The following is a 12,548-nucleotide window of genomic DNA, read 5'->3' as shown; positions in this document are numbered from 1 at the left end:
AATCTTCACTTGATATTTTGCTTATAATTTTCCCAATGTTTTCTTTGTCTATGTGGGAGCTTAAAATATCTGCAAAATTCAGATATTTATGTTTCCTCCAACCTGGTTAACTTTTTTTTTTTAACTGAGCATTTGGATGACTTTTTTTTTAAGTGTTTATTCACCTTAGAGGGAGACAGAACATGAGCAAGAGATCATGACCTGAGCCGAAGTTGGACACATAACCGACTGAGCACCCAGGTACCCCTGGGTGATTTTTGTTTTTAAGTTTATTTAAAAATTTTTTTCCTAATGTTTTATTTATTTCTGAGAGAGAGACAGCACAAGCAGGGGAAGGTCAGAGAGAGAGAGGCACAGAATCCAAATCAGTTTTCAGGCTCTGAGCTAGCTGTAAGCACAAAGCCCGACACGGGGCTCAAACCCACGAACCGTGAGATCATGATCTGAGCCGAAGTCAGACGCTCAACTGACTGAGCCACCCAGGCGCCCCTTAAGTTTATTTATTTTGAGAGAGAGACAAAGAGAGCAGGGGAGGGACAGAGAGAGAATGGGGGGGGCGGGGGATCCCAAGCAGTCGCCTCAGTGTCAGTGATCAGCATGGGGCTTAATCTCAAGAGTCATGAGATCATGACCTGAGCTGAAATCAAGTCAGACACTTAACTGACTGAGCCACCCAGGTGCACCTAAGATTTTTAATTTTAAGTAATCTCTACACTGAACATGGGGCTCAAACTCAAAACCCTAAGATTAAGAGTTGCATGCTCTGCCATATGAGCCAGCCAGGCACCTCCCATTATTTTTTATTTTTCAAGTAGGCTCCATGCTGTGCCTGGAGCCCAGCATGGGGTTGGAGCCCAACATTGGGGTTTGAACCCATGACCCTGAGATAAAGAGTCAGATGCTTAACTAAGCTACCCAGATGCCCCAAAACATTATTTTTTTAATTAAAAAAATTTTTTTTAATGTTTTATTTCTGAGAGAGAGACAGAGAGAGACAGCGTGATCAGGGAAGGGTCAGACAGGGAGACACAGAATCCTAAACAGGCTCCAGGCTCTGAGCTGGCTGTCAGCACAGACATTATTTTTTTTAGAGTAATTTTAGGTTCAGGGCAAAATTGAAAAAATCATACAGAGATTTCCTGTATGCCTTCTGTTCCCACACATGCATAGTCTCTCCCATTATCCACATCCCCCACTATTGTGGTACATTTCTTAAAATTGATGAACCTACATTGACAAGTTACAATCACCCAAGAGCCATAGTTTACCTTCAGGTTCACTTTTTTTTTTCTTTTGAGAGCGAGAGAAAGACCGCATGAGCAGGGGAGGGTCAGAGAGAGAGAGAGAGAGATACAGAATCTGAAACAGGCTCCAGGCTCTGAGCTGTCAGCACAGAGCCCGACCCGGGGCTGGAACCCAAAACCATGAGATCATGACCTGAGCTAAAGTTGGACGCTTAACCGACTGAGCCACCCAGGTGCCCCTTTTGGGTTCACTCTTAAGTTGTACATTTTGTGGGTGTGGATGGATGTATAATATGTACCTGTCACTCCAGCATCGTACAGAGTATTTTTACGGTTTTAAAAGTTCTCTGTGCTCTGCCTGTTCAGCCCTCTCCCCCAAGCTTCTGCCCCCCCACTTTTTTTGGCTAAACTACAAAAATAACTTCTTTCTTTTTTTTTTTTTAAACATTTTTTTAAATATTTTTATTTATTTATAGGAGAGAGAGAGAGAGCGTGAGCAGGGGAGGGTCAGAGAGAGAGGGAGACACAGACTCTGAAACAGGCTCCAGGCTCTGAGCTAGCTGTCAGCACAGAGCCCAATGAGGGGCTCGAACCCACAAACCGTGAGATCATGACCTAAGCGAAAGTCAGACGCTTAACCAACTAAGCCACCCAGGCGCCCCTTTTTTTTTTTTTAAACATTTTTTTAATATTTATTTATAGGAGAGAGAGAGAGAGCGTGAGCAGGGGAGGGTTTAAAACATTTTTTTAATATTTTTATTAACTTCTTTCTTTTATACTTACAAAGAAGCTTTATCTAAAATTAATGGAAAACAATCTTCTTTTTGGTTTTATTCACTGTAATTTAATCTATTCCAGGCCATTTAATTATGAAATTATTATTATAATCACATTATTTATTAATTTCTTACAGATTATCCTTCATATGTTTGCTAGAGAGTCTGGCCTGTCACTATATATCCTAACNCCCACGAACCGTGAGATCATGACCTAAGCGAAAGTCGGACGCTTAACCGACTAAGCCACCCAGGCGCCCCATTTTGTGTTTATTTTTTAATGTCTGTTTATTTTTGAGAGAGCCTGCAAGTGCAAGCAGGAGAGGGGCAGAGAGAAAGGGTGACAGGATTGGAGGTGGCCTCTGTACTGACAGCAAAGAGCCCGATGAGGGGCTTGAACCCACAGACTGTGCGATCATGACCCAAGCCGGTTGGATGCTTAACCAAATGAACCACCCAGGTGCCCTTGTTTCTTCTTAAAATTACAGAAGCAAAAGACTAGTTCATTTTAGATCATTGGGATATTTTTATTTTTATTTTTATTTTTTTATATTTATTTTTTATCATTAGGTGTAGAGCTAATGACCCTGAGATCAAGAGTCACATGCTCTACTGAGTCAGCCAGGTGCCCCAGATTGTTGGGTTATAGAAATAAGAGAGAAGACTGAGTTAGAGCTCACACCACCTGCTTTATTTGCACCAATTTAAATACTTTTAGTGTAGGACATGGTTTCATGGATCATTTAAACCTTTTTTATTATATTAAAAATTAGCTCAGTCCAGCTAAGTTAAGTATCTGGAATATAATTATCTTTAGGCTGTTTTTTAAGCTGGTTCTCATTGATATTTGCATTGCTGTTCTGTGTAATATTTTAATACTGGTAGGAAACTCAGAAAACTCTGTTCTTCTCCGCCTTTTTCTTAGTCAAGACATTGAGACTCAAATTGTTTAACTGTATGTACCATTACCTTCCTTTGTGGAATATGAATGAAATTTTTTCCACCTTAAATGGAATTTTTTTTAAATGACCTACTAGTGGTTTTGAAGCTCTCTTGAATTATTTTTCGTTTCAAAAAGAAATTTCACCTTGAGCTCCTTATATAAAAACATAATTGAGAGGGCCCATTTTTGAAGCCCTGTCTAGTGGCTTGAAGTAGTTTCTAGGAAGTTTAGGGCCTGAAAATAATTCATTTAAGTACTTATTTCATGAGATTGTTGTTTCGCAAACTGGTTTGTTAATCATATTTTGTTCAAAACTAGTGAGAGCAATAGGCAGTCCAGAAAAATGGTGACAAAACATTTTATAGAAATAAGTGCACTTTGTATTTGTACATCCCTACTAAACAGTTTGAAGCCCCTATACTTACCTTTTACATTTATTTATTTGAGTTATTTGTAATATCTGAATTGGCTTTGAGATACTGAAAATATTCCAGACATGCATAGCAAGAATTATCAGTAAGACCTTGACCCTTAGAACTTGATATTGTCTTCTGCATAGAAGTCAAAGAAATTAATACAGATACATTTTGACTAGCTCTTATGCTATGATTTAAAAAAAATTTTTTAGGGGCGCCTGGGTGGCTCAGTCAGTTAAGTGGCCAACTTCAGCTCAGGTCATGGTCTCATGGTTCGTGGGTTCAAGCCCCACATCAGGCTCTGTGCTGACAGCTCAGAGCCTGGAGCCTGCTTCGAATTCTGTGACTCCGTCTCTCTCTGTCCCTCCCCTACTCAACACCCTGTCTCTCAAAAATAAATAAATGTTAGGGGCACCTGGGTGGCTCAGTCAGTTAAGCGTCTGACTTCTGCTCAGGTCATGATTTCACGGTTCGTGGGTTCAAGCCCCGCATCGGGCTCTGTGCTGACAGCTCAGAGCCTGGAGTCTGTTTCGGATTCTGTGTCTCCCTCTCTCTCTGACCCTCCTCTGCTCATGCTGTCTCTCTCTCTCTCAGAAATTAAAAAATAGATAAATAAATAAATGTTAACAATTAAGTGATAATTAAATTAAAAATTTTTTTAAAATTAACGTTTGTTTATTTTTGAGAGTAAGACAGAGTGTGAACAGGGGAGGGCAGAGAGAGGGTGGAAACACAGAATCTTAAGCAGGGTCCAGGCTCTGAGCTGTCAGCACAGAGTATGACACAGGGCTTGAACTGATGAACCCTGAGATCATGACTTGAGCAGAAGTCGAAGGCTCAACCAACTGAGCCACCCAGGTGCCCTGCGCATATGCTATGATTGATTGAATTTTAGAAAGCAGCCCGAATGAGTGTTTACACCATGAGTCTGACTTGATTTTCTTTCATTTGATAGGAAAAAGCTCCTCTATTTCTGAAGAGAAAGGTGAATCTGATGATGATAAACCAAGGAAAGGAGAAAGGCGATCATCCAGGGTCAGACAGGTAATTCAAATACCTCTTAAAACATCTATCACCTCTTTGGGTACTTCTTTGGATATCTTCTCTATATCTTCTTTCTCAGACTTCTTCAGAGTTGGTGTCTCTTTAGATTGCTGTAGTTTTCTTCTTTCTCTTTCTCATCTTTATCTTTTTTTTTTTTTAATTTAGATCTGCTCTGGTGTTCAGATTTCTACATATGCAAATACATATAAAATTTAATTGTGAAAGTTAACAGGCTGGTCTATATTTCTAAAGTATATTATTAGAAAGGATATAATTATTCAGTTATAAAGCCAGGGGCACCTGGCTGGCTTAGTCGGGCATAGGACTCTTGATCTTGGGGTTGTGAGTTTAAGCCCCATGTTGGGTGTAGCATTAAGTGAGCAGAATACAAAAGGATATCGGTGGTGTGATTATGACTATGGAAAAGAAATAGTGGAGAAAAAATTAAATGTACCAAAATGATAAGAATAATTACATTATGTAATTAATGTTAAAGTTCCCCCACCCTGCTGCCCTGCTACTTTCTAGATGTTGAGTTTATTTTTTCTAATTAATTTATTTGTAATGTTTGTTGATTTTTGAGAAAGAGAGAGAGCGTGAGCAGGGCAGGGGCAGAGAAAGAGGGAAACATAGAACCCAAAGCAGGCTCTAGGCTCTGAGCTGTCAACACAGCTGGATGCAGGGCTTGAACTCACAAACTGTGAGGTCATGACCTAAGCTAACGTCTGACACAACCAGCTGAGCCACTCAGGTGCCCCAATGTTCAGTTTATTTTTAAAGCTTAAAACTAAAAATGAACTAGTAGCAGTTTCATTATTGTATTCCTTATCTTTCCTTTCAGCCACACCTGGCTGGCTTAGTGGGTAGAGCATGTGACTCTTAATCTCAGGGTTGTGAGTTTGAGCCCCACGTTAGCCATGGAGCCTACTTTAAATAAATAAAGAAACAAAGAAACAAACAAACCGTTTGTTTTTTGTTTTTTTCAGGCAAGAGCAGCCAAACTATCTGAGTGCAGCCAGGCTGCTGAGGAGGAAGAGGATCAAGAAACCCCTTCCAGAAATCTGCGGGTCAGAGCAGATCGAAATTTGAAAACAGAGGAAGAAGAAGAAGAGGAGGAAGAGGAGGAGGAAGAGGAAGAAGAGGAAGAAGATGATGAGGGACAAAAATCTAGGGAGGCACCAGTCCTGAAACAGTTTGAGGAAGCAGAAGAGGGGGATGAGATACCCAGAGCAAAACCAGAGGAGGTGATAGATGAGAGATCCCAAACCATAAGATCCCAGGAACAGGAGGGGTTAGAGAGAGGAGGGAGAGTTACAAGGTCCCAGGAAGAGGCTAGAAGAAGTCATATAGCCAGACATCAGCAAGAGAAAGAGATGAAAACAGTTTCTCCTCTTGAGGAGGAAGAAAAGGAAATAAAATCTTTAAAAGGCTTCGAGGAAAAGTCAAAATCCCCTTCCCCTCCTCGACTGACTGAAGATCTGGAGAAGGCCCCTCTTGTGCTACAACCAGAGCAAAATGCCAGTGAGGAGGAAACTCCCCCACCTTTACTTACCAAGGAAGCATCTTCTCCACCGCCTAATACACAGCTCCAGAGTGAAGAAGAAATAGAGCCCATGGAAGGCCCAGCTCCCCCTGTCCTCATTCAGCTGTCTCCTCATAATACAGATGCTGAGGCCAGAGAGCTATTAATATCTCAGCATACTGTCCATTTGGGAGACCTGTCTCCTTTGTCAAGTCTTGCAGACACCAAAGCAGAATCTCTAGCAGAGAAAGTGCCAGAAGAGAGTGTCCTGCCTCTAGTTCAGAAAAGCACACTAGCTGAATGCTCAACTCAGAAGGATCTTGAAACTGAGTTAGAAAAGTCTGCTCAACCACTCCCTCTAAAAATCGAGGAATTAGTACCGGCCAAAGGGATCACAGAGGAATCTCTGAAGCAGCTGTCTTTGGAACAGAAGGAAAGCAGAAGGGCTTCTCATACCCCTCTCCCAAGTCACAGATTGAAACAGTCAGCTGACTCATCCTCCAGCCGGTCCTCCTCTTCATCCTCCAGTTCTAGATCAAGATCCCGCTCTCCTGACAGCTCAGGCTCTCAATCTCACTCATCTCCAAGATCCAAGCAGAGAGATGTATCTCGGGCACGTACTCACACCAACCCTCGTGGTAGATCTGAGATGGACTCCAGATCAACATCAGAGTCCAGGTCACGTTCCCGTTCCCGTTCCCGTTCAGCTTCAAGCAACAGCAGAAAAGTAAGTATGGGAGAACCGTGAGTCCATTGATGTTTTGTCTTGTACTCCAGTGTTTTTCAACCCCTGGCAGGAATGGGAAAACTTCCTTTACTCCCCAGGTCAGTGATTACTTTCCTATCATCTCTGAGTCTAATCTTCCAACTCATTGATCCCTAGAGTCCTTTTTCATTTTTTGATTCCAAAATTGAATCATTTACCTGTCTCCTTCACTAAACTATAAACTTGAAGACATGGACATGTCTTTTTATGTGTGCTTTTTAGTATCCCAGCATCTCAGCATCTTAGTTGGGACTTAGTAAAGAAGTTGGTGAATACTCCAGGAAGTCCAAGAGATCACTAACTCAAACAGGAATAAACATAGGAAATAGAAAGGTCTAAAGTATTAAACTGAATCCGCAGAAGTTGGAAAATTCAGTGATGTACTGAGTACATATCATCTAAAATAATTTGCCTTGTGTGCTTCATTTCTTTAGTCTCTGAGCCCTGGAGTCTCCAGAGACAGCAGCACCAGCTACACTGAAACCAAAGATCCCTCTTCTGGTCAGGAGGTTGCAACTCCTCCAGTGCCACAACTGCAGGTCCTTGAGCCAAAGGAGAGGACTTCCACCTCATCTTCTATCCGAGTGAGGCGTTTGAGCCAACCTGAGCCAGCCGAAAAGCATGTGACCCAGAGGTTACAACCTGAGCGGGTAGGCTATTATGCCCCCTCCCTAGTGGGAGATGGAGGATTAGGCATGATTTTCCCTTTTATCTTAGCTATAAAACTGAAAGGTCAGTCTGGATAAGACTCAATAGAAACGTAGATATTTGGGGATACCTGGAAGATTCCACTGAACTCTGTTCCAACTTCCTGATTCCTGAAAGCTCTATATGAGGCTAAGCAGTAAGGTTCTCATCTCTAGGGCTCCCAGGGTCACTTCTTCTGTAGAATGTCTCCTTTTTTTCTGCCCCAAAGGAAGCCTTTTCTTAGTTCTCTCAAAAAAGAATTCGAATAAAATGATTGCTGGCATAGAAATTCTTTAAGCGCCGTTCCATTCCACTTTCTAAACTAAAATAACAAAGGTATAGAGGGGTAAGTGTGGAGCTACTACTGTGTAAGTCCTGCTCTCCCTTTTATCAGCTCCCAGTTAAAGAAAAGGAACCAAGCAAATTTAAGTACGTTGCTATGTTTGTTTTGCTATGTTTGTCCTGACAGGGGAGCCCAAAGAAGTGTGAAGCTGAAGAGGCAGAGCCACCAGCTGCCACACAGCCCCAGACCTCAGAGACCCAGACCTCTCACCTACCAGAATCAGAAAGGATTCATCACACTGTGTAAGTAATCTCTTGTCTGGGGTATAACAAGGAACTGGGAGTGAGGGGTAGTTCTTCACTCCCTGGGGTTCTTCAACTGAGCAGTCCTAGTTTCCTTTTAAAACACGATGGACCAAGGTCTGGGTTTCAGTTGTTACATTAAGAGCTGCCACTAGAATTCTTTTTTTATTTTTTTTTATTTTTTTTTATTTTTTTAAATGTTTTTTATTTCTGAGAGAGAGAGACAGCGTGAGCAGGGGAGGGTCAGAGAGAGAGGGAGACACAGAATCTGAAGCAGGCTCCAGGCTCTGAGCTGGCTGTAAGCACAGAGCCCGACATGGGGCTTAAACCCACAAACCATGAGATCATGACTTGAGCTGAAGTCAGACGCTTAACCGACTGAGCCACCCAGGCGCCCCAAGAGCTGCCACCAGAATTCTTAAAGTAGTCTGAAAAAAAAGTGGTGGTTAGAGCAGGAGGAAACCCATATCTGGGCACATCTGGCCAAAATAGTCAAGTCCTTTAAGGAACAGGCAGTAGAGATTGTGGTTTCCAAACTCCAGTGTAAGGGAGGTGACTCAGGTCAGTTTAACTCGATCTATAAGTCACATTTACCAGCTATATCTGAGCCTCGGAACACAGTTTAATAAAGGATATCAAAAGTCTACTGAGAAAGGCACAGGGGTGTTGCTTTTAATTTTTTGTTGTTTTCCCTGATTGTTAGCTGTCTTTTTATTAAGCGTAATCCATCTTAGTTTTTCCTGGATACAATACAGCAAAATACGAAGTATATATCAATAAAGCCAAAAGTTTATTTGGGGGCCCCTAAGACCCTTGGATTGATTTTTACTGTCTATATAATTTGAGATTTTTATTCCTTGTATTTATTTTTAGAAAAATACAGGTAAAAAAGATATATCATTCATTCAGTATTCTGAGCTAGGTCCTATAAATTAAGGAGCAATTAAACCCAAATTCCTAGCTTCAGAGTCCCATGGGAAATGAAAAGCAGAGCATTGTAGAACTAAGATTGCTTAGCTTTTAGACATCAAGTATCCTGTACTGCTTTAGTGAACATCTTGTGTAGACAGTTGGCCTAAAGTTGTTCCATGTTGGTTTTATGTAATTTTAACACTAATACTACGAGTATGATTTTCTCTTTTATGTAAAAGTAATTTACTCTCTTCTAAGAGTTTCAGACTGTCTTGCCTCAGATTTTGGAGGGTGGTGGCCAGGTGATTTATTATCCCATTTCCTTATGACTTTACTAGTTTCATACTTCTACTAACTGTATAGTTTTTGCCTTGGGATATACCCTTGCTACTGTTCAGTCTAATGGCCTTGCCTCTGCTGCCATCTTGTGGCCATTTTTTGGTTTGAATGTCAAAAGTTCACTCTACTTTGAAAAGTTTTTGTTTTTCCCTTTTGAGATGGGTATGTTATCCTTTGGAGAGGAGTTTTTCTTCTAGGACCATAAAGTGAAAACCCAGCGGATTCTGGAAGGTGTTCAGGATTCCCCAGCTACACCATCGATGAGGAAATGGGGTGACAGCTTCCCTTTCATATCCATCAAGCAGAGATAATACCTGCCCTCCTCTACCCCATCCCATGGGGGTACAGCATGTCCTTTGTATAATGGCAGTTTCAAAGTAGGTGTTGACAACCTGCTACTAACTGGGCCTAAGGAACTGCCTCCTATGCACCTTGAGAGGCAAGTAATTTTCTGAAAAGGTTTTGTTCACAGTGGGTCTGTGAGATCCTGGCTACAAAACAGCACTTGATGCCATTTTGACACATCTTTATTTCTGGACTTTCACATGTAAGTCCAGGACAAGTGAAGCTTGCAGTCAGAAAGAGTTTTTCTCCCCACATAAAGGTGGCGCTGATCTTCCATTTTATGACTGAGGTAATCTAGTTACATTGATTCCAACAAGGTGATAGGCAAGTGGCACCTTGGGCAAATACTGAGACTGTCCATGGTTGCCTAGGCAAGCTACAGTGGAGCAGCCTATAGATTAGAAGTGCAATCTGACCTCAGGAGTAACTCAAACACACCCCCTTTACTTACTTTTCCTCTGCCTGTCTTCCAGATGGTCTGTTCAGCAGCCTAATAAAAAGACATGCCCAAAGGCCAAAACCCATAGGTTATTCTGGCATTGGATTTGATAAATGAATCTTTGAGAAGTTTGCTTACATTTCTGGAGGCCCAGCTAATTGACAGCACTCTTAGTCTTTCACCCCTCTAGAGGCCTAGTGTTCAGCCTGGTGACCACTGGAGCGTCTGGCCAATCTTTAAAGTGGGATCAGCAGTGCTAAATGGAAAAGACTTTGTGGCTTAACCTTGGTTTTTCAGTGTGTCTCAACAAAAGACAGAGCTAGGGCCCGTTGATTAAGTAAAGTGTTTGAAAAAGAAAAAAAAAAGGACTTCATGGACCTCTCAGCACCGGGAAGAGATTGCCTAACTTTCTGTGCTTTGTTAAATCCATTCTGACTGTGTCCTGAGGAATTCTAAATTTATGAGGTAAGGTATCTTGTCATTGCTTGGAGTAGGAATTTGTGAGTCCTCAGTCCTATTTCAGTTGGGCCATGTTCCAAAATCCAATCTTTTGCCTGCTATGGGTATAACAAAAATATTCTCATACAGCAGAAAATAATGCTACTCTGTTTTTACATTAAAAAAATAGAGGGGGAGAAAGAACTTTTGTGTGGGCAACTGTATCATCCAGCAGGAGTTAATTTAAACTTGAAAATTTCTGAATACAACCTTCCTGAGGACACAACCCTTACAGGCAATAGCAGCTTTGGACTTCTGGTTTATTTTCATCTATGTCCTTTTGCCTGAGTATGAAGGAAGGAAATGGTCCTTTAAGCCAATATGACAATGTAATGGTTGCTCACCAGGGGACCTACAGTGCCAGTATGCAAATGATGCAGAATTTTAAAAAGTAGACTTTATTATCCTCAATAGCATTCGCTTACTGAGAAGTGGGGATCTAAGGACATACTCCCCAAATCATCCTGTCCTTGGTTATCTTGGAACTAGTATGCTCCTGCAGGATTATGTATTTTAAAGTCTTACTGCCTGAGAGTAGTCACATCCCATTATTTCTTAGTTTCATATCAGGTGTTCAGCTCCTCATGAATTTTTTACAGTAACTAAAATTCAGACACCTACGCCTGTAAACTTTAATGTTTTTTATTTATTTCTGAGAGAGAGAGAACATGAGCAGGGGAGGGTCAGAGAGAGAGGGAGACACAGAATATGAAACAGGCTCCAGGCTCTGAGCTAGCTGTCAGCACAGAGCCTGATGCAGGGCTCGAACCCACAAACCGCGAGATCATGACCAGAGCCGAAGTCAGACGCTTAACCAACTGAGCCACCCAGGCGCCCCTACGTATACCGGTAGAAATTTCCTTTTCCATCAATTTCTCTGAATCTTGATATGAACTATAATATGTTACTAGTCTCCAAGTAGTTCTTTTCTTCTGGGCTGTAAATGCTTTGTGTGCTTTTTAATTATGAATAGATACCTCCCGCTCCCAGCCCCCATGCAATTTCACAGATTTTTCAAAGATACCAGAAATATTTCTGCAAGAACTTGATGTGGGAAGGGAGATACCTGGATGCTTTTTCTCTAAAAGGGGCTACAAAGAAAAGCTACATGGGGCTCTGACAAGTAGCTAACAAGGTTTTGGGACTGGACCTGCAAGTAGATTGAGTCCCTTTTGGAAGCAATTTGAAGGATTCGTCTTTTTCTTACGAAAATGTAGTCTTAGGAATCTTGGATCCCACAGAATTGTTTGTGGGGAAATAGATGGCACAAATTCACTGTGTCTGTGTCTTAAGAAAGCCAAGGATAACATGGTAAAATTCTTAATCTTGAAAAAACGAGATAGAATTTCCAATGAAAAAAAAATTCTTCCTCCAAGGAAGCTACTTCTGGAGAGGCACATTGGCAGCCCAAACTATTTTAGGACATTTGATGGACAAGGAACATTTATTTGAGGATGTTGGAAGGTAACATTCTTCGTGAGGTAACATTTTCTTTAGGAATTCCATCGACAATAATTTTTAAGAAGAAAACTTAGGGGTGTTTGTCTGGCTCAGAGCATGTGAATCTTGATCTGGGGGTCGAGAGTTCAAGCCCCACATTGGGCATAGAGCTTTAAAAAAAAAAGAAGAGAAAGAAAACTTAGTTCGGCAAGGAATGATTTTTTAAAAAAATGTTTACTTCTTTTGAGAGGGGGAAGGGGCAAGAGAAAAAAAAATCCCAAGCGGTTCTCCTTACTGCCAGCTCAGAGCCCAACATGGGGCTCGAACTCATGAACCATGATATGACCTGAGCCAAAATCAAGAGTCGGATGCTCAACTAACTGAGCCACCAGGCGCCCCTCAGCAAACAGTTATTAAAGTGTCCTCTTGGTACACCCAGTGATGGTCTTAAGAAATATTTACTGAGCATTTTTTTGTGTTAGGCCCTGAGCTAGGAATATAGCCCCTGACCTTCAGGAGCCCTGCAAGGTGGTGGTGAGGGTCAAGTCAACCAGCGATTATTATAGAGTGATGAGGTCTCTGCTGAAAACCT

General features: G+C 41.5%; 1 protein-coding gene across 6 annotated transcripts in view; it reads left to right on the top strand.

The window, feature by feature from the left end:
- ACIN1 (apoptotic chromatin condensation inducer 1) overlaps positions 1 to 12,548 on the top strand; it is a 35,340-nt gene that overhangs the window by 9,848 nt on the left and 12,944 nt on the right. For all 6 annotated transcript variants that reach the window (XM_077770397.1, XM_077770396.1, XM_077770394.1 and 3 more), the window contains 4 exons: positions 4,335 to 4,423; positions 5,410 to 6,672; positions 7,146 to 7,361; positions 7,868 to 7,983. In XM_077770397.1, coding sequence (XP_077626523.1) covers positions 4,335 to 4,423; positions 5,410 to 6,672; positions 7,146 to 7,361; positions 7,868 to 7,983 — 1,684 coding nt within the window. The remainder of the gene's footprint in view (positions 1 to 4,334; positions 4,424 to 5,409; positions 6,673 to 7,145; positions 7,362 to 7,867; positions 7,984 to 12,548) is intronic.

This window comes from Crocuta crocuta, unplaced genomic scaffold, assembly GCF_008692635.1.
Source record: "Crocuta crocuta isolate KB4526 unplaced genomic scaffold, BGI_CrCroc_1.0 scaffold175, whole genome shotgun sequence".
In the NCBI taxonomy this organism is placed as follows: domain Eukaryota; kingdom Metazoa; phylum Chordata; class Mammalia; order Carnivora; family Hyaenidae; genus Crocuta; species Crocuta crocuta.
The sequence above is the reverse complement of the archived record's forward strand: the minus strand, read 5'-3'. Positions and strand labels throughout refer to the sequence as shown.